General features: G+C 44.0%; 1 protein-coding gene and 1 long non-coding RNA gene across 8 annotated transcripts in view; one reads left to right on the top strand and one right to left on the bottom strand.

Moving 5' to 3' along the window:
- Positions 1-22,225, top strand: part of TTC28 (tetratricopeptide repeat domain 28) — a 101,318-nt gene that overhangs the window by 23,446 nt on the left and 55,647 nt on the right. Inside the window, exon 1 of one of the 7 annotated variants that reach the window (XM_071762723.1) lies at positions 2,944-3,083. The exons of the other annotated variants lie outside the window; for them this stretch is intronic. Coding sequence (XP_071618824.1) covers positions 3,057-3,083 — 27 coding nt within the window. The 5' untranslated portion in view covers positions 2,944-3,056. Of the gene's footprint in view, positions 1-2,943; positions 3,084-22,225 lie in introns of those variants that run through there. 7 annotated transcript variants of the gene reach the window in all.
- LOC139805384 (uncharacterized) lies at positions 7,838-9,733 on the bottom strand. The gene is made up of 2 exons (XR_011729795.1): positions 9,456-9,733; positions 7,838-7,956 (listed from the first exon to the last, which is right to left on the bottom strand). It is a non-coding gene; the product is annotated as an uncharacterized lncRNA (long non-coding RNA).

Below are 22,225 nucleotides of genomic sequence, written 5' to 3'. Positions count from 1 at the left end.
GAACAATCAGTGTCGTTTAGTTACTTCTTGCCTGTATTTTGACACTGTTGGTCCCTGCTGCAGCTGAGTTTGAATGGTTATTCTGTTAATAGTATACTCATTCTTGTGTGGACAGAATTCTTTCTAGTTCTTCATGTGGACACCTGGAAATTATTCATGTTCTACACACATCTTGCTTGTAGAAGTGCTAGATATGGAGTATACTGGGTTTGACAGGGATAGAGTTGACTTTCTTCATAGCAGACTGTATGGTCTAACCAACCCCACTTGTTTTAGGCAAACACTACTCCAACCTAGGTTTGCTTTCTGAAGAAAGTATTTACAAATGAGTTCCTGGGAGCCAGGGAGATGAATCACAAGGAGAAATCACACAGTGCAGTGTCCTGTGTTCCTCCTGACCAGAACGGAGACCATTCCAAGAATCCATTCCTAAAGTCCTAGCCTAGGTAGCAGAACCTGGGAGAGGACTCTGTATCACAACCAGATTATCTTGTATTAACCTATTTAATCATTTCATGGTTGATTGGTAATGAGGAACAGGCACCTACAGCCCTCAGATAATTTGGCCTGTGTGACCACCTCCCTCCCTTGCCTCACCAGCTTCATAAATCCAGTTGCCAATAGTAAATGCTTTAGGCCTTTTTCTTATCTGCAGTTCCTTTCAGTTCTGCATCTCTTTGAACTAGATCATGCTGCAACACTCCAATTATTGTTAAGTAACCAGTTTTTCTCAGCTGCTTTTGCTGTCAGGAGCAGTTTTCCAGATAAGTATATCCTTATTTTGCAAAGCCCAGTCCTTGGTTTTTTAGCCTGGATTATACCCCTGTGAAAAGAACTTTTTCTGCTTGACTAAACAAAGTATTTTCTGAAGTGATTTTCAGTCTTTTGAAGAGAGTCAGCTGCTGAGATGTGAACCCCAGGTAACCTAATAATGAAAATAATCCATGCTACTGCTACACAGCACGGGGCAATCAATCTTTATTATCAAGAGAGCAGGGCCAAATGCTATAGTCCAGTGGCAAAATGCAACAGGAACAAGAGGAAAATGGACCAGAAGACTAGCATAATTTGTGAAAACTTGCCCTTAGGACCTTGAATTGCTTTCCTAGCCTGCTGGATTCTCACCCTGTGCGCTTTCTCTGATGCATGTACTGTGATAATCCTGTGACACCAGCACCATTAGCTGAACTTCATGCTTCTGTCTTCTGTTTTAAGACAGGAATGATAGATCATGTGCCCAAAGCACGTTCTTTGTGGAGGTTGGAAGTAAATTTTTATTATAGATTGCATGAGAATTTGTCATAAATTAAGATCTAGAGATAAAACAGCATTTCCCATTTCTGGTTATCTGGACAAATGAAATTATTTTTAGAGCTCCAGTGCTCTGATTACTACACTTCAAGGGAGTTTCCTTCTACTAGACTAGACTAGTTTACTGAAATACTGTCTCACTTTGGAAGTTCACACCTACTTAGCAGTTGCAGTAGCTCAGATCAAGTGTGCTGTTTTTGCTCTTGAAGCAGTTGTGTGGTGCTGTGTTCAGCATGCTCTTTTGAGGCAAAGCCAGAGACACAGAATCATTGTAATTAATTGAAAGCTGCTTTAATAAATTCAGAAATAAAAGAATTTGATTTTATTATGCTTCATGAATTTGGCAAGGGACTTTGTTAGGAGCTTGATCTGCATCCCTCCTGCTGTGTTGTTAATTGTTAAACTGCTGGCATCTCAGACCACCAGTCAGTCCCACGAGCTCACAGGAAGGTCTGCATCCTAAGATCAAGTCATCACTCCAAATCATTATGTGCCTGCTGTTCTCTACTTCCAGTATATGTGATTGCTTCTGGGTGATACACTTTGGTCGAGTAGAGAGAATTTAAAGGTGTAAAAAAGGTATTAGACCTTAAGCCATTAAAAATTAAGGGTTATGCAAGAGAGGAGGTAGTGCATCGAATAATTCTAGGTTTTTGACGAAGTTTAACTTGAAAAAGACACTTTCAGATTTTTTTCATTGTGTTTTGCATCGTGTTGTAAGATTGAGAACAAAAGAAAAATTCTACTGCATTTTCTTTAATCTTAAAGAATTCAGGTAACTCTTGACTTTGAAATTCAGGGTGAATGATGTTTGCTGTTTCCTTCAGATACCAGGCAGGCGTTTATAGTGCCTTTATGCTGGATAACGTCTGAGGTTTCGAAAGCAGTGGCAACATTTTTTCTTGTTTCAACAGCAGCAAGTTTAAGTGTAGCAGAAATGCCGATCACTGAGAATGGGAGTTGGGGTTGAGCAGCTCGTCCCCCTTGGTGACAGGTGTATCCGCGCAGCCCCCGCTTCCCTGCTTCTGGTGCCTGTCTTTACTCGGGGAGGGGTTCAAAACCTCCCGTTGATCCTGTCAGAAATGCAGTTTTTGCCATCCTGAGATACACGAAGCTTCCCCTGGCACACGGCAGTGCGGTCGTACTGGGCCCAGCGGCTGCGCCCCGGGCTGCCGATCCTGGCTGTAAATTGACGGAAACGGGCGGGTTGCGGGGCACGGGCGGTGCTGCCGCTGCCCCGTGAGGGCGCGGGCCCGACACATCGCCGCTCTCGGGGGGCGGCACCGGCGCCTCTGGCGGGCGGGGCGGGGGGCGGTGGCTGGGCCCGGGGCGGGGCGGGTCCGGGGGCTCCCGGCGGCGGGCGGGCTCTGTCGGTGCCCGCGCCCCTCCCCTGCCTCCGTACGCGGCTGAGCGGAGCGGCGAGGCCGGGCCGTGTCTGGCCCCCCAGTCGGCGCAGGGCGGTCGCGCACGATGCGCCCGGGAGCTGCGGCTCCCCGTGGGCCGCGGGCGTGAGCAGCGCCGGCACTGGCGGGGCCTGGCGGGGCGCAGCGGCGGGGCCGTCGGCCGAGGCGAGCCCCGCTCCCATGGCCCCTGCGGCGGGGCCGGCTCCTCTCCCGCGGGCGCGGCGGGGCGCGGCGCGGGCCTGGCGGCGGGGCCGGGCAGCATGACCGCCAGCTGCAGCCCCGCTGCGCTCGCCGTCAGCACCCAAGCGCGACCTTGATGCTCCACGTCCCCGCTCTACAAATATGATGAAATGGCAGCCCCGGAAGAAGGTGGGTGGCTCGACGGGGAAGGCCCGCGGCCGGCTGTCCCGGTGCCCGGCCCCGCTCCCCGTCCTTCCCCGGCGGGGCCGCCGCGGCCGAGGCGTCGCGAACTTTTCTTCTTCGTGCCGCGGAGGCAGCTCCCGGGACGCGGTGGGGAAGCGGTAGCAGGGTTCCGGGCCGTTTCCTAATATGGCTGCGGGGCTGGAGCGGCCTGCGCGGGGCTCGGCCGCGGCGGGGCCGGGGTCGGCTGCCGGCAGCGGCCGCGATTTGTGGGCCGCGGGCCCGCCTGTGGCCGTGTGGAGGGACCGTGCGGGCCCGCGGTGTCTCGGCGCCTGGCGGGTTCCTCTGCTTCCAGCAGTCTTGGCAGTGGTTTTTATTGACATTCTTTTAAGGGAAAATCTAGCGAAGTGCGTGTGCTGTGCCTCCCCTCCTCAGATGTGACCTCTTGCCCTTGGCAGCTGTAGACCATTATACTTTTTATTTTCTCCCCCCATACACCGCCCCCCCCCCCCTTTTTTTTTTATTCTTTTTTTTTTTCTTCTTCTGTAAAAAGCTGCTTGGACCAGCACAGCTCTTTCTTTCTTTGTAGTACAATGTGTGATACTTTGTTTTATATCAGGAAAGAAGTGGAAATCATATGTGAAATGCAGGAGAGTGTCTCCAGCTTTGGGTGCTGGAGGTAGAAAATAACAGTGCTTCAGGAGCCTGGATTGCCACTGCAGCTCGGGGTTATTGTCAGGCTTTGGTGTCACTGATTCCTCATCTCCTTTCAGCTGTTCTGATGTTTTTCCTTTCTTTTTTTTTTTTTTTTTTTGTTTCAAGCAGGCAATTCCTTTAGTGAAGGAAGTTTTGATTTCAAGTCATTGTGTCATCAGCACAAATGATAAAAACGGGTGAAAGGGCAAGATCCATGAGGATATCTGTGCATTTTTCAAGCCCCTCTGTGCCTCCTTTCAAACTGGTTTTAAGATGTCTACACACTACAGGTTTTTAAATGTCTGTTTTTACTATTTTCAACTGAATGTGCAGTCACTTCTGTGGTTATGGCTATGGAAACCCCTCCAGGACATGGTTACTGCAGTACCGACTGAACCACTGAAATATTATTCTTGGCTGCTGGCTGGACTCCACAGCTCTGGAAGACTCTGTTTGGAGTGTCAGGATTCACTCTGCAGTATTGGCTCACTCACTTGTGCTTAAATCACAGTGTCAGATGGTTATTTTTTTCCCTGCATTGTTGTCTGTCCAAATTGAGTTGATTTGGGGCAAACAAATTTGATTGTATAGAGTGTACAGAAGATGGCTGAATTCATCTTAACTGTCAAGTGCCTTACTTGTTGGAGCAAAAAATAATTCCTCCTCCTGCATCGATGTGATGGAAACTATGTTCATATTGGAATAGGTTTTGTTTTCAACTGTAGTACCAGTTAAATCTCAGCAGAGGTTACTTTGTCAGTGTTGCCAGCACACTCATGTGAGTGTAGCCAGGATTTCTTCTGGCCTGGCCTGAGTGCCTTTGTAGTGTTGCAGTTGTGCTTTGCAGAGCAGTTTCAAGAAAATGAGTCATGCAGGCTGCTTGAGAAGACGGTGTTCTTAATAGGACACAAAATGAGGCAGTACGGTAACTAGTGTTCCTCTAGCCCTTGGTCATTTATGACAGTTGTTTCTGAAAGTAACTCCTTCAAAGTGATTTGCCTGCCTTGTTCCTCTTAAAATACCCAAATATGAGAACTGTCAGTTCAAAAGCTAATATGTGTGCTGTATTGAATTAGGAGTCTTGTATTTATTTGATTTGTGCGCCTGTTCTTTGCTTTACCCACTTTTTAAATTATTAAATGTTTAAGGTGTTTTGTTCATCGAGGGATTTTTACTTTTACAGCTAATGAACTGCACAGTATAGGACTGCATGCAGTTTATTAGTCCTGTGTGTAAACCTAGAGTAAGCTCCTTTGTTTGGTGATGATAAGGTACAGCTAGCTATTGAAGTGCATAAGGCGTTATCTTGCCTTCAGTTAACAAAAAAGGTTGCATGTGACTGAAATATTTTTTTCTGTTGTAAACCATGTATGTCTTCCTAAGTTTGGAAAATTGCTGTTTATTGCTAATTTTTTTCCACAAGCACCAGAACAAGCTGACTCTTCTCCTGTGGATGCCTGTTACTTGCCTTTGACCCTGTTTCCCTTCAGGTTCCCCCCTGTGTCTTTGTCTAGCAGGTGGCTGGGTCAGAGGAAGGTTCATGTTGGTGGCCTGGGTGGCCACTGCCACTGGAGTGTTTTTATCTGGCAAGTGTCCCATGGTCCTAGTAGCCATTGGAGCTGGGTTGGGCAGACAGGAGGACTGTCAGTGTGTCATGTAAGCTTGTTTCCTTGGGAAGCCAGGCTAAAATTCAAGCAGAAAATGCCCAGTGCACTAGGGTGAGCTCAACTATACCGACACACTCTCAGGAGGCTAGAAATGGAATTATACATGGTATGGTTACAGATATGGCTGATGTGTTGTATTGATTATATTATTTGAAAAGCATAAAATTAACCATGTTAATCTGCTGAGTGGCTCAGGCTGCAGGAGTTACATCTTTCTTTCCAGTCTGTTCCTTATTACACCCATTAGAAACAATGAAATATCATTTCATGGCCTTAGTCCTCAGCACTGGTGGTTGTGTGGCCTGTTAGGCAGCGGTGCTGTTGGGAAGGTGGGGTGGATGCAGTCAGTATTGTGTTGCCTGTGAAATGTCACAGGTTATAGAGCTCTTTCCACAGGGAATGGAATGGGCTGGTTCCCAGGCAGCCTTCTTGTGTGAAAGTAATCTTTTCCCTCTGTGTTGCATGAGGAAATGAGTTGTGCTGCAGAATAGAAAGACTGAGAAGTATTTGCAAGACAGTGATAATTTCTGCAAAGGAACCATGAGCTCAGCTGACCCTCGGTTCCTTTCTCGACAGATCTCTAGGTTAGAGATGATAGTGGGTTCAGTTGCATCAGGATTTACTGTTGTAATCAAAGTAAGTGCTTTGATTTTCCAGGCTGGAAAACCAAACCTGTTTTGTTTGGAATTCTGCTCATAGTAGGTGAAATTAAGGAGATTGATAAACCTGTTTTATTTGGAATTCTGCTCATAGTAGGTGAAATTAAGAAGATTGATTCTTTTTCCCCACATCCTCTTTTTTTTTTTTTTTTTTTTTTTTTTAATTCCTCCTTCCCCATCTCTGCTTCTTCCCTCAGTTTTATAACTGGCATTTATCACAGAGTACTGAAATTCAAAAGCATTCACAGTAAGCTTTCCTATCTCATATTTCTAGAGAGGTTTTAAAATCTAAATCTACCCTTTTATATGCTTAAATAAACAAAAATGGATAGTACTCCTGACCTGCTGAATATTTCAGATCTTTTCCATTTAAGGCCATACAGTACTTGGCTCTGGAATGGTGTTGTTCCTGAACTGGTAGCAATCTGAGCTGGTAATCTGTCTGTCTGCAGGGTGGTGGAGCTTCCAAATCTGTCGGGTGGAAGGAGATGAGTGCTCTGTGCTACACCAGCTACCAACCACAGGGCTTTGCTTTTGGGCTTCTCAGGATAGATCCTATCTCCAAACCTTTAGAAGCTACCTTTGCAGGAGGCCTGGTGGAAGGTGGTGGCCTGGGGGTGGGTTGGCTGATTTGTCTGTTTGGTTTTTTTATGTTTATAGTTTTGAAGGAGAAAGCCTGAAGTGGAGGCTAAGAGATCTTGCTGTATGAGCAGAAGGAGGCAGCTAAGGAGAGAGTGAAGAGGAAACTGAGAGACTCCCCCGCAGCGCATTACCCAAAATTTTAAGTATATGATAGAGTTTCTAGATCTTCTCTTGAGAGACTTGCAGTCTTGTGGGTGTAATAAGATGATGTGATGCCTGCTTAGTTTTATGAACTCACTCTCCATACTGAAAGACCCATCGATTTTTAAGGGAACAGGCCCCAAACATTATCCTTTTGTCCCTAGCTGTCTTACTGCTGCCGCCTTTTGTCATGAGCTCTAACAAGCTTCATTTGAAAATGTGTTCTAAAATGCTCAGAAGATGCTCTGCTGTGAGCAAGCTCAGTCCATCACTGATTTTTCGAGTGCTGCAGAAGTTCAGTGAACGCTGCACTACCCCTGGTTGTGGGCTTGGAGCAGGCTCCACTTTGCTGTGCTGCGGGAACCTGGGCTGTGCCCTGGCAACACAGGGTCAGGAGGAAGGTGCAAGCAGGGATGTGGTATGGCAGCAGCTGTCCAGTGGGCTCTGGACATTTCATTTTCTTGACACACATTTTCCTTATGCACAAGAAGAACAAATGCAAAGCTTAGTTTCTTGTAGCCTCAGGTATTTGGTTTGAGTTTACACAGTTTTTACAGATAGTGCAGCAGTTGTTGCCATACTTGTCCTTATTGCCCTAAAAGAATGTCCATGGAAATGCTGCCTTTGAGCCTTTGATTTACTCAGCACAGAAGAACTTCATTCAGCAATGCAGTATTACAACTTGATCTTCCTTTGACTTAAACTGTGGGTATAATTTGTTTCTCCCCTCTCCCCTCTCCCCTCTCCCCTCTCCCCTCTCCCCTCTCCCCTCTCCCCTCTCCCCTCTCCCCTCTCCCCTCTCCCCTCTCCCCTCTCCCCTCTCCCCTCTCCCCTCTCCCCTCTCCCCTCTCCCCTCTCCCCTCTCCCCTCTCCCCTCTCCCCTCTCCCCTCTCCCCTCTCCCCTCTCCCCTCTCCCCTCTCCCCCCTCCCCCCTCCCCCCTCCCCTCTCCCCCCTCCCCTCTCCCTCTCTTCATGTACTTTTAAAAGTCTGTATCTTTTAGGCTTTCATACTAACTTAATGATAGGCTCATCAGATAGGGATTGGTGATTCCTGATGTTATTGTCAGAGATGGATGCCTGTCTCAGCAAAGCAGAACTGTGGGTTAATCAGTTTGATGACAGCATGCAATTCACCAAGAAACAATTGCTCCTGTATTTCATAAATAGAGCATTTGATAGGAACACTCTTTGTGAAAGTGTGCTGTACTGGAGAATTTCAGAGTAGAAGATAATTACTTGTAACTATATAAATTTCTGCTAGGGAAGTTTTCTTAATTTGTTCCCGTTAAGTCACAGAATTGCTCTAGTTGCAGCATTTGAATCCTTTTAGGAGATTAGTGCAGTCTTACTTCATTAATGTGAATGCACTTTGTAACCTGGCATATCTAAACCCACCCTTTTAATCCTGCTCATCCATTTGCATTTCTACTAAAAGTTAGTTTGGTTTAAAAGAAAAATAATGATGTGCAAAACTTCTCAAACTGTCTGTTATTTCAAGAGTTGATAAAAGAGGATAAAAATGAGCATACATAAGCACAACAGGAGAGTTAGATGTGAGTGGAGGTAAAAGGAGAGGATGTGATACTCAGCAAAAGTAAGAACTTCTTATAGCAGAGCTGTGAGATGTGCATTGTACATGTCTGTTCTGTTAGTTGTGGATGCCAAGTCCAAATAAAACTTAAGGTGTGAAAAAGAAGCCTTTTCAGTGCAGGACAAACTGCAGAAGATAATAACAAAGTAAACAAATGGAGCAAGATGGATGTGACTACAGTCACTTCTATGTCACTGCAAGATACTCTTCACTTGTGAGGAGAGGATGTGACCTGCCCTGCCTGCATCCCAGATTAGAAGTCATTCAGGTGTCATCGGCGAGGTGCAACCTGCCTCTCAGCAGGGCTGATGTCCTTGTCCTGTGTCACAGAGCTCCTGTTTTGAGTAAAGGCTGATGTCTCTGTCCTCTTTTGTGGAGAGTCTAACTCATGTAGGGCTGGCTTTGTAGATGCTGCTCTGCATGGTTTGTTGTTTTGCTGCATTTGTTGGACTTCTTCTTGTTAGCATAGCTGCTTGTCTTGAAAAGTCTCAGGGTAAATTTTGGTGTAGAAAGAGCTGAGAAATTAATTTGAAATAATGCTTAACTTCTCTCTGGGATTTTCTGAGATCGTATCAAGGCTGCTCAAATTAAAGAAAGGAAGAAAACATCTTCCTTTCAGGAAATAAAGTAGCTCCCTCAGTAAGTATTCCTGTCCAGCTCCTGTTCTCTTTAGTATGCCACCAGTTATTAGCAACGCAATAAGGAATAGATTTCTTAGGTTGTATGAAAAGCAGATTGAGCTATAGGGTATTTTGCAGTGAAGAAATGTGTTTGAAAGTGAGCCAAAAGCTGACGTTTCCCTCTTCATCCATTAAAAAAGTTCATTAACACTGTCAATCAGCAGACTTCAGAGGTTAGGCAAATACAGTCAGTATCTGCCAATAAAATCAAAGATGTGTTAAATCTTGGTATCAAAGTTACATTAAAAAGATAAATTTGCCATATGAGCATAAGCCCCAGCTGTGCTTCAGCTCTCCCTGAGTACCTGAATCTTGGAATTCCTCAGCATTCCCACTGTTGGGAGCAGCATGGCCGGCTCTGTGGGGCTGGGAGGGGAGCCAGCATTCCTCTGTCCTGTTTTCCTGTGCCAGTGAAGGTGAGTGAGGCCATTGGAACTGTCAGAACTTGCAGTGTTGGGTCACAGCATGTCACACATCTGAATGCAGGTGGTTGTATAAGGATGAGTTTTTTGAGTACAGGTGTCACTTTTATAATTTTCTTAAACATTTATTCTGTACTTTGTGTGCCTGTCAGAAATTAAGAGCATTTTGTGGGGTCTGCATGCTGCTTGTTAACTAGCATTATCTTCTGAGCAATTAGCAGCAATTTCAGCACAGGAGTCTCAGCTAAAACAACTTGTAACCATGTCTTCAGGTGAAAGTGTTTGCTGAACCCAGTGATCTCCATATTATCCATCTACTCAAATTCCCTACAAGCTAGTGAAGAACATCTGGGGTAACTGTGATTCTTTAGTGGTTCTGAATTTGCACAGCGACTTTGGGGGTGTGTTGGGGGTTCAGGATGGCAAATACTACCACCTAGTCAAGATTTTATAGAGAGCTCTGCCTTTTTTTGAGTCTTTTTTCATTTTGGCTTTGAAACTAGGCTCTTTTTTTGTCCTGCTTGAGGGATAAGACATCAAGATTTTATTAAATGAAACTGTAAACATCTACAGCACTTTGAGTTATAAGCAATTCAGCTGTTTTAAATGTAAATGGTGTAGTATTATAGCCTTGATTTGTTATAGCTTCCTAATTCTGCCTGCCTCAGCACTTTCTTGGCAGTTAATTGCTTCATGGCTAAGAGAAGTATTCCATAAGCTGCTGAAGACAGCTTTGCTAAAGTCTGACATGCTTTCTTCCTTGGTTACATAGCAAATGGGTGCTTGGGATAGTTAGTAAGGAGGTGCTCTGGTGGCCCTGTTACTGTCTTAAGCAGCCCTTTTCTGATCAAGTCCTCTCTCCCCAGAGTCTGGAGATTTGTTGTGTAGAACGTGGGTGTGTGCAGGGATTAGAATGAATAGAGCAGGTAAAGAATTGTAGAGAAAGACTTAGTATTTTGCAGGTTCCTTTGATGCTCAGTGTAATGAATCTTGTCACAAGCAGGGCATTCTATTCATGTCCTCTCCTGTCATGACATGAGGAAACAAGTGAGAATTGACAGTTTGGATTACAAGGCATGATCCTTGTTGGCACTGTTACTCACAGCAGAGGTCTTCCCTAGGAGGATGTTTTGTCTGCAGTGTCAGATTGCAGCAACAGGCATGGTTCCTGACCCACAGATGTGCAGAGCTGACAGGACTGAACGAAGTGGCCTTTTGAACAGAAGCTATTTGGGCCTGAAGGCAGTGCAAAGTTTGTGCTCACAGCCCCTGTCTTGGTGTTTAGCACTTCTGCTGATTGCACAAAAAAGGGTCCAGTGTGGAAATCCTACCATGTGCTCAGATGCTGAAGAGTTTGTATTGTGAAGTTGGTTGCCACGTAACAGTGTTCTCCGGAGATAAGGCAGAACAAGGGCTCATGGCTGAAAGTTTTGTTTCAAATAGAAAAATTAAGTTTTTAGCCATAAAGAAGTATTAAAACAAGTTCTATAGAGATGTGGCTTGTTCTTCTGTGCTCAGCAGCTTTTCAACAAGAGTGTGTTTCTAGAAATCCTGAAAATCGGCTGAAAAAGGTCTGAAAGGCTGGTATGTGTTCCTGTGACTGGCACCCAGGGGATGAACGTGGACCAAAGCATCCTCTGTTCTGCAGCAGAGCAGGGAAGGTAATGTTGGTGTGGGGCAGCACCTTACTGAGGTCAGCCTTGTGCTTCACTGCTCTGGTGATCACTAACCAGTTTGTATGAGAAGAGAATCTTGTATCTGATAATGCACTGAAGAAGGAAGGCAGGGTAAATTCAAGATCCAGCAAGCATAATATCCTTTAGTTATGTGTGAAAAGTGCAAGGTACTCTTTACTATTTTATTCCAGTTTTTACATTATAATGTAATAACTGAGAATTCTCATCAATGTCAGGGTATGGATTATTAAGGAATTTCATATGTGGCTTGTGGATTAAACTGCATTCTTTGTCAGGGTGACAGTTGTCCTGATACTCCTAAGTCTGCATTTTGAAAGAACTGGACCCCTGGCATCTTGAGCATTTCTTTCTCATTTCTGTGGTTCAGCATCCCTCTGAGTAGGCCATCTTTGGGCTCTCACAATCTAGCTGTATACATGGCTTTAAAAAGCAGGAAGTGGTAAACACTGAACAACGGGTGAAGTCTGGGGAGTTCCTCTGCATAGTAGGCTGTCTGATGTGAATTAATGCATTAGAGAGAAATTTTCCTAAGGGAAATTAGACTGAGAGACACAGATGGACCGTGTGTCTCTGTCTCCTTGAGAAGGCGCGTCTTCTGGGGCATAATTAAAATTCTTTCCAATTATTCTCACGCCGAATGGATAATTGTGACAGTTGAATGACAAGCATATATGCAGACTAGAAAAGGCATACTGGGTTCTTTTAGTTTTCTGACTGAAACTTTGTCATGAGCTGAATTCATTGTTATTATGATAGAGACAAGAAGTTGAATCTCCCATTCTAGATGCTGACTTTTTATTAATCCTGCTTCCTGTTCCATGTGGCAACCTCTTACTAGCTCAGACTTCCCTCCCGAGTCCCACACAGTGGTTTTGGTACATCATGTCTGTGGCAGCTGAACCTAAGGTGATGGGATGGTTATGGCACATCCTGCTTAGTTTGGGGAGCAGGTATGTGGCTTCTGATGTGGCAAGAGAGCTAAGGCTATGTTAGGCTTGGCACAGAACCTTTGGCTGCATGAGTCAGTATCCTGTTTGCTTAGAGTATCTGAACCCTTGAGGCTTAAAAGACTGATGACCTGCCAGCTACAACATTTATATTTCTCAAGTAGGTTAGTAATTTTCTAGTTTTAATCTTATCCTGATAATTATCTCAGCATCGACTGATTAATGCTTTTATTCCCAGAAGAAGCTAAAACTAGGATTTGCCCTATTACAGATGTTCGTGTTAGCTGCATTAACCTATGCTGTCTTTGTAGACATGTGCTTCACTGCAGCATAAGTGTCCCCAGATCTTGTGGGTATCTCTGGAGACGTTATTGGCAAGATTATTAAAACCTTTAAAGTCCTGCTGGTGGCTGACCTATCAAATTCTCTGCAAAATCTGGGGCTTCCACAGTAAATCCTAGAAAGCCTGGACCCAACACCAAGGTAACCTCTACCGTGTACACAGGTGTACTTTGGAGCCCAGGATATGTCTAATGCCATTTGTACCAGGTGTCAAAATGATAATTACCTTAGTTTCAGGCCTGCCCTGTGCCAGGGGCTGCCCCCACTCACCTCTGTTGGCTGCTCTCAGTGTATCCCGCTGAATCCATTTGTCTAATGCAGGTTCCAGTGGAACCCTGAGCATTTCCTTTCGTGATAGTTAGGTTCATTGGCAAATTATGTTCTCATTGGGACAGCACTGAATGCTTTGAGGTGTTCAGCCTAGACTTGTTTGGCAATTGGGATGCAGACAGCACTGAAGCTCTTGGCTTGTGCAAAAGGTCGCTTAAAGCTGGATTAGAATCACTTGTCCCTGAATCATCAAAGCCTGCTGGGGGGCTTCTTATCCGTGTGTTTTTAGTCTACAGCCCTACACCTGTTTTTTCTCTATTCTGCCTCCACATGTAGGGGAAGATCTGAGGCTCATGAACTGGTTTTGTCATGGACTGAGTTCCAGAGGAGTTTTCATTTCTCTTTATCTCAAGCCTATCCTCTCAAAAGGCAGAGAGCCAGATGCTGCTGCTGGTGCCTTTACTGCTGTCTCCCATCCTCCCATGCTGATCCAGACCCCTCTTTCCAGGCAGCAGCTCCCTGCTGCCATGGAGACGGCGTCACCCATGGGCATTAAACTGGCGCTGCTGCCCGCCCTGTCTCTCTGCTTTCCTCAGCGTTTTTCTTGGTTGAATCCTGCTTTGATGAATTCCTTCTCCACTGTGCTTTTAGCACAGACCCTTGTGCCCTCCCAGGCATGTAGCTGCTGAATGGAAAGCTTTGTGTCCCAACAGAAGCTGACTCTGTCTTACTTTGATACCTTTTAATCATCAAAATGTGGCATTTTGAGCTGTTTCTGCCATCTGTTTTTTCCATAAGGCTTCTCCTGGCTTTCATATGATGTGTGAGAATGCAGGAGATCTGCATCCTACCCACAGAGAAGAAGTGGGGGTGTGCAGATGGAATCCAGCTGTGCAAGAGTAACTGATCAGAGTACATGTAATTCTGATATGATGAGGGACCCTCTGTATTCTCTGTCCATAAAATAGGGTGTTGTCTGCAATGCAGTGTCCTGTGGGTTCTAATAAAGGTACCTTCCTTAATAAGAAACTTATTCTCTTAAGTGTAGTGAAGAATATACTAATCAGGCAGCACATCTGTGGAAAGAATTTAAAGGGTATTTACTTACTAGTTGTCAAATTAGAGTCAATTTTTTGCAGTTTATTTATGTGCTCACTAGAAAATGCACTAAGTTAAATCATCTAAAATATTGAGGACTGCTGTGTAGCAAAGAGTATACAAGGAATTAGAAGGATCAGCAGAGGAGCTGGATGAACATTTTGACTCGCATAAAAGATAGGAGAGGACTGTGATCCTCTGGGTGTCGTGAATGGTGAACTATAAGCATGAAAATATCACTGAGAGAGACTGTTCTGTTGGAAAGTTGGAACCATGGCAGGTTCATTGTGTCCCTTCTGGTGAAGCAGATGAAGTCTCAAAGCTCTGGCTGTCTAGTTCTGGAACGGTGGTAGCAATGCCTTGTGTTGCTCTACTTGCAGTGCCTTTAGGTGTCCAGAATGGTTTAGTGTTGAATTTTCTGGTGGTGGTAAGAATTCAGATTTCGCTGTAGTTCAAGTGGATCTGGGTACAGAGCTAATGGATTTCTAATGAGGAAGAAATTAATGCAGAATAGTTGGAAGAATCCTTAAGCAAAGCAGAAATACTGAGCAAGGTTAGAGTTCTTAATTTAATGGCTTAGAGTTATCTTTTGTTTTGTACTGTCTTCTTCAAAGCATCCAGCAGAGAACTGTGGCTGTCTCCTAAACATGGCTTGTACTCACCCGAAGTCTTCATGGTTGTATAAGTGCTGATCAGGTCATAATTTTAATTTTCACTTCAGCTTCTGGCATCTCTAGTGTTTGTGAAGCAATTCTTTCTTTGTTTCAGTATCACAGTGCAATGCATGGTGGCTGATGACAGTCTTACACATGGAGCTTGTGAAGTCTCTCTGCATTAGTTTGCTCACATTTGTGCAAATGTGAAGCCAAAAGCTTCTTCTTTCAGAGGATTAGAACCCCATCATTACTGGAGGGAGTTCAGAGAAGAGTGAAAACAGTGATTAGGGGCCTGGAGGGACTGAAGCATGAAGAAAGATCAAAAGGGCTGAGTCTGTGTCGTTTGGATAAGTGACAGTGAAATGGAAACATGAAATCTGTGATTATTGAATGTGTATAAACAGGGAAGGATTGAGGAGAGATTATTCAGGGAGGGATGGTGGGGGAAACAGGATTACATTAACAAGGGGGAAACAGCTGTTAGATTAGGGAAATTTCCCAACAATAAGATAAATTAGGATACTTAATTGTCTGTTGGTACAAATCCAATGAGTTAAGCTACTGCTTTTTAATTGACTGATGAATCCACATAAAATGTTCTGGAATGAGGTAGTAGTGTAAAACTAAGATTGGCATGAAAATGACTCTGTGGTCTTGGTGGCCATGTCTACAAGGTCTAGCATCTGATGCAGGTGGAACTTTCTGGACAGAGCAGCAGGTAGGACGTTGAGCATCACTTAAATAGTTAATGCTTTGAAGCAGCATTTCCTTTGGGAACGATTGTGTGAAAGGTCAAAGGGGAGATAATTAAAATTTAAATCTTCACACAGCTTAATTTTTTAAGTGAGACTGTATTACTGAAGAAAAAACATTCGCAGATAGTCAAATCTCTTTTTTATCTGCTGCATCCTGGTCTAGGATAGATTGAGCAATGAGAGATTGTGGCTTTAGAATGTGTGTGTATTGTGAAATGCCTGTGAGATGACTGCACTCGCTGTGTCTAGAGCTGTTCTTGCTGGGGATGCGGTGGCTGTTGGCTATTTTTCCACTGGATTACTAGACCAAATCTCCCAGTTGTTTATGAAACACACAATCACAAAATCACATGTCAGTGTCACTATTAGAAAAGCTACTTCTCTAGGCTTTCCATCTCCCCAGAGGAAGATCTGTTGAATGAGAAGTCTGCCTAGTTACTGCACTGCTGTTAGTGTAGGACAGACGTCCCTCTGGCTAGCAAGAAGTCAGTCTTATGGTGAGCACACTTTTCTAGACAGTAAATTTTTCAGGATTTCTCTTAAAAGATTTTTTTGTTTATTTTGATTTTTCTTTGGAGTAACTTCTGACACAGTGTCAGAAAACAAATACCAAGATGATCCTCAAAATAATTTTATCCCAGACTTAAGAGTCTGTGGGTTCAAAGTGGTTGTCCTGAAAAGATTGTTAGAGGATTTCCTGGCCTACTAATGTTCATTTGACTTATTTTCTGATTAAAGGCTCTTGTCATGTGGCCCAGCTTTCAAAGAGTGAATGTATGTTTGTGTGCAGTTTTTCCACAGTAGTGTAAACATGTGCAGAGTCTGTGGCTCCCATTGAGGAAAGGCTCTAGTGTGTTTTTTTATCAAATGGTAATTTTTTTCTACATATAAAATGAGAACCTCTGATAGTGAATGAAATATTTATAGCAACTCTGTATATTGTTTTTAGTCTGTGGGGATCAGTGTTCATTCATGACAGGTCCTGAGTCCTCCCTCTATTTGTATGCACAGATTGATCAGGAAAAGCCTGCAGAATTGTGCACTCCTGAATGTGTTGGTTGAGGAGTACCTTGTAGCAGTGAATAATTTCCAACGCTGCCCTGCTGCTGCAGACCTCATTGCACAGTGTTATTAATAGTCAAAGAATTCCTTTAAAACCAAACAGATTTTACAATCTTGCAGTGGTTCTTATCTTTATTACTTTGCTAATTACATTGCACTTACTAGCAAACTATTGTTTCTGCATTCTTCTGAGGGAAAAAGAAGTGTGATAAAGAATGATACGTTTTTATCCCTGCCAGTATCCCAGTACCAGGAAGGCGGGCACTATAGGACTGACAGCAATGCTAATATCTGAGCGCAGAGGAGTTTACTGCAGTGACCTTCTGCTACCTGGGTCCCTGGTCTGCAGTTGTAGCTGGGGATTCGAGTTCGATGAGCACGTGGCAGGTCTGTCTCCCTGCAACACTCAGGCTCTCCATCTTCCTGACAAGAAGGGGCACGGTTAAGCTGTTGCTCCTGAGGGAGTTAAGTGCTACACTTCCAGTTCTTGTCTTTGCCTGTGCAGAAGGATGGAAAACACAGGGGGAAAAGGAGAGGTCAGGCCAGGAGCTGTGGTTGAAGCTGTCTCTGGCTGTGGTTCTGCTCTCTGGTGCCACTGGCTCCCCCTGCCTGCTCCCCGTTGGAGATAAGCCTGGCAGAAGTATGGTGTCTTGATTTGGTCTCAGTGCTGTGCAGTTGTGGGTGTTCATTTTTTTCCAGCTTACAGACCAGAAAGAGCAAACCCTTGCTGTCTGCAATGTGAACACCCTATGAGCACGGCCAGGGCTGAGCTACCAAGTGGGGTCCTGACACCCCCAGGGTGGGAGGTTGCTGCTGTGCCCTCCCTGGGCTGTGTGTGCCTGTGGTGCACAATGGAGCCTGGAACTGCCCCCGGGAGGGAGCAGGCAGCAAGCAAAGTTTGTATTTATTATGCTAAACAAATATCCTTTGTCACTTGTCTTGCAGTGGGTGCTGGGTGAGGTGCGAATGTGCTATGCCCCAAGCCTGACCCCCAGGAGGAGAAGGATGGTGGGATCGATAGAATGGAATTGAAAACAAACTGAGAAGCATGTAAAACCTGAAGGCTTCTGGGTCAAACAGCCCTTCAAATAATAGGAATAGCCAGAGTTTATTTATAGTGGTTTGTTGGGATGTTTTCAGTGGTTTTGTTTGGTTTGTTTTTTTTTCATTTGGCTGGGCAGGAGAGAGGATATATGGATATTACTAGGGAAAGAAACAATGTATACATGGGATATATACATTGTTGCCTGTACATCTTAATTTTTGCCATTTTTTACATTTTTAATTAGTTTTTTTAAAACTAGTATTTTAATATTGTTTCAATTCATTTTGTGAGTGTAACTCAAAAGGTGTGTTTAAAAAAAAAAAACACCAAAAACAGCAAAACCCACCCAAAACCAAACAACATCATCTCCCTTCTCCCCCTTTATATCTTGCTGTATTGATGTGAAAAAATCCCCCACAGGGACTTGGTTGGTTTAATAACTGCTGAACCATATCAAGACTCTCCCAAGTATCAGATATGCAGTTTGGCCAAATTTATTTCTGACATCCTTGCTTGGTTGGTTTCTTCAATGCTTTTGTTTTGTTTAATTTAATTTCCATTTGAAAACTGCTGTTTCAGGTCAACTTCTACAGTGCCGGTTTGAGAACTGGAGACACATGTGCCTAGGGTCTGGGCAGAGATACCAACTGGTTCACTGGCCCATCAGCTTTTGCACAGTCTACTTTCCAACAGGAGCAAAATCATTTATCAAAACATTTTTTAAAAAATCTTGGTATTTAGTCACCATTTCTTGCATGATTTGTTTAGCATTTCCTCCTCCTGGTTTATGAGTACAGAAGAGGAGCCATAGTGGTCCCCTTGAATCTGATGATACGATTGCCTTTTTTGCTGTTAAACTGGAAGGAGAAGAGCATGGCTGAAATTTATAACCTGTGACTCACTCCTCTGAAAAGTGTCATTTTTCACAGCAAATCTCTGCAAGGGGACTGAGTTGCTGCAATATCTTGTACAGTATAAATGATGTTCCTTTCAGTTTACATCAGCCTGCCATTGCTTGGTGATCTAATGAAAGCTATGGTAATTGCTTTTGTAGGTTCCATTTATAGATCAGACTTCTATGACTAAATTTAATTACTAAGACCAGTCAAAGTAGTAAGTCAAAATAACCTCTGTTGTGCTGCACTGGAACCAGCATGTTCCCAGGAAAAGACACTTCCTAATTGTTTCATTTTTCAGTTAAGAAAAGAGTTTTTGGCTTTCACATGTTTATTGTCTGCTGAAATGAAGAACATACCTCTGCAGAACTCTCCTACCTGTGATGTCCTTGTTTCTCACTAATCTGTAGAACCTGCTGCAGGACAGTGCAGGGACACAGTGACCCTGGTGCAGTTGTGGCACTTCTACCTTTTCGTGTGTCTCTGCACCAGTGTACACACACTAACACAAAGCTGAGACTTCTGATATTAATATGATGCTAACATGATTGATCTGTGGCTGGATGTCTTTTTCTGCTACATATGCATGAGCACTCACATGTGCACAATTAACTGAATTTGATTTCTTCATTGCTTGGCTTTTGACTTTGACATTTTGTCAGATGGTGCAGAATCATGATTATCAGTTTACATAGCAGACCAAGAGATCTCACATGGAAGAATTTGTTGTATCTTACAAATGAATGGACATAATTAATGCCTCAAAATTTACTACAAAATATATCTTTTCATTTGAATGAAGAGACTTCTAAGAAAAATTATGGAAAGCATTTATTATCTTAAAAGCCAAAAAAAAAATGATGTGTGGACAGTGTAGTTCTATTACATATTTTTTTTCCTCAAATAATCTGATGCATTAGAAAACTGATGTAGGCATAGGTGGAAAGGGGAATTCATTAGTGAGCGCTTGCCTTTTCTGCAGGGAAAGCTACAGGCACACAGCTCTATTTCTGGATGTGCTGCTCTTTCTTCCTAGGGAGGTTCTCAGGGGAATAGCTCAGCTCAGCTGAGAAGAATGCTTCTGTCATTTAAAGGATGAACTAGGAGGTAATTACTCATGCCACCAGGTCAGTTAGTATTGATGAGGGCTGCTTCAGGACTGTTATATGTGGATAAATCCTTGGCAGTTGAGAATTGACTTAAATCCTGCAAGCTTTGTTGTGTGTGTTAGGTGCCTGTCTATTCATATTATCCAAAGCAGATTCCTAGGAAAGCAGATTTCCAGGACAGATTGAGCTGTGCTCTTTGATCCTATCATGAGTGGTTGGGTGTGGTAATTGTGGGATTTCCCTTGGAAATATAGGGACTTATACATGCTGCCATAGAGTTACTGGTTAAACAGACCAGCTATGGATTGCTCCTTGTGTGCCTGCCCATCAGTGAATGCTAAAAATGTTAAAAAAAAACCCACCAAAACCAAACTAAATCAATCAAGGCGGCTATTAAAATATGAGTACACATAAATACCTGGCAAGTTCCAGACAAAAGCTGTGCATTGCTTATTGTACTAGAATTAATATTTCAACTAGGTCTTTATCCTCATTCACACTTTCTTCTTTCTGTGGTATATTACCTGTTTTTTCAAATACAATTAATTAGGTGCTGAGTTCTGCTGTGCTGGACACTACCTATTCTGCTAAGTGAGTAGTATTTCATGTCTTTGAACTATGTCAGAGGACTTCTAGGCACTACAGACAGTAACAGTTTTTCTGCTGTTGTTCATTTTGGATGCTGGAAGAGCACAGTTAAATACAATGTGCCTGTTGCCAGAGCTGCAAGTGCTGTACTTCAGGCAGTTGCAGCAGAACTGGGAAACTGATGTGGAATTCTAGTAAAAGAGCATACCTGAGTTTGTTCTCACATTTTTCCTCCCCATCAGGCTGCAGAACTGTGCAGTGTTCCTGTCTACAGCACTTGGCCCGTGGACACTGCATCTGCAAAGGCTCTGCAGAGAGAGCTTGAGTCATGGTGCAGCTGAAGGATGGGCTTAGGTACAGGACAGCAGATGCTGCTTGGTGAAGCCAGGGCCGCACAGGGAGTATTCCATGGTAAAAGAAGCAGATTTGTATAGTTCATAGTGTCAGTCATTTTTATTTTCCCCCAAATATTGCCTACCTTTCTGTTTATCCAGTCCATTAAGTCTGTTTCCTGAGGTGAGTGTCTCAGCTGGATGAAAGAGAGCGCTTCAGAGCAGGAGGATGGGACTGACTCCTTTCATTTAGTTGTTTCACCCTGTGTTGTGGCTGATGGGATTGGGAAGATGCCTTAAATTAGGGTGAGCCTCTGGTTGGAATGGAATGAGTATGGGTCTAGGTGATGGGGTGGCCAATGCCAGCCTGGAGCCAGTCAGCCCAGCAGAGGCTGGCTTCCAGCTCTCTTGCTGCTAAGGAGCAGCACTGGGATGAGAGTGTGTTGAGCAGCACTAAAGCAGGTCCAGAACCTGTGGTGCCCCCTGTATATGGCATGACTGCTGCATCTGCACGTTTTCATCTGAGTGTAGTGTTTAGAAAGGTGAATGGCTTGAGCTTTCATCACCTTTTTCTTTGCACTCATTAATCTATTCAGACCTGTTCAAGCATCTTGAAGTGTGCTGGACCATCGTTAGCTATGACTGAACAGCTGCTGACCCAGTATTGACACAGGGATAAATTATTCAGTGTGTCTTATTTGGGAATTCAAAGACTTCATGATGAAACTTACCAAACTGTATTATGTCTCTGACGTTCTGAGGTTTCATTATTGTGTCTTCAATTATTCACTAAGCCTGCTTGTTCACCTCCAGGCACCCTGATGGAGTTGCAGGCTGGTAGCAAAAAGCAGACAGTGTTTTCTGCTTTTTGTTCTTACAGCTTTTCTTGGTACCTTGTGAAGGAAATTTTCCTGTTACTCACTGGCTTAAACCTCTTGCCCAAGGTTAGTCAAATTTTTATAGATCACTTAAGATTACACTTATAGATCACTATAGATTACACAGCCATACTTTTTGTCTGGAGATTTCCACAGCAAACTGTGATTATTACTAACTTTCTCCTTCCCTATAGAAGCAGCATAGTTTTCACCGTGGCTACATTTATCCTGCAGTGCTGCAGCCTGCCTTTTACTGGCCTGCCCTGGGCAAGGGCTTGGGCATGGTTGTCGTTGGAGTGTGTGCAGGTAGGTTCTATCGTAAAATGTTCTCTCCTGCCCACCCCAGTTATTAGACCTAAGTACAGTCATGAGTAGAAGGAATAGGATGTTGGAATAAGGGTTTCCAGGTGAAGCTGCTGAGGGCAGCTCTCTGTCCATGGAAGAGAAGCAGGGTAGTGCCTCTCACTGACAGCTGTCTGCAGCCTCCTGCACTCATGTTCCTTTTTGCTGATACTTATGGGTTTACAGTGGAGATAAGAATGAATTTGAGAAGGAAGGCACTTTTGAGCTAGCAAAGGTGACTGTCTCCTATCAGCTGAGTGCTGGGACAGGTGGTCTCTTTGCTTCTCTGTTTGTTCCTTCTCCAAAGGCACCAGTGGATCAGCCTGGTAGGTTGTTTTGTGGTTGTTGTAAGCAGCAATGTGAAACCTCTGGGGGTCATGATGAGAACTACCTCTTTGTGCCAGTTTCTACTGTCTGGGGTCACTGCTGATGTGTGGGAGAAGGAATAGTCCACAGTCCCTGAGCCTTTCTGCCCTAAGTATGGCTCCTCTGTCTGAAGGATTTTACAGTCCTAGAGCACAAAAATTTCTATTTTTTTACTTACCTGTTGCAGTCCCACTGAAGAAGGACGCCTGTTCTGCAGTCAGTCCAAATCCTATTCTGGTAACAAAACAGAGAAGTAGTAGGGCAGCTAAA

The sequence above is a fragment of the Heliangelus exortis genome, chromosome 19, assembly GCF_036169615.1.
Source record: "Heliangelus exortis chromosome 19, bHelExo1.hap1, whole genome shotgun sequence".
In the NCBI taxonomy this organism is placed as follows: domain Eukaryota; kingdom Metazoa; phylum Chordata; class Aves; order Apodiformes; family Trochilidae; genus Heliangelus; species Heliangelus exortis.
Note: the sequence above shows the minus strand (reverse complement) of the source record. Positions and strands in the feature narration are given on the sequence as shown.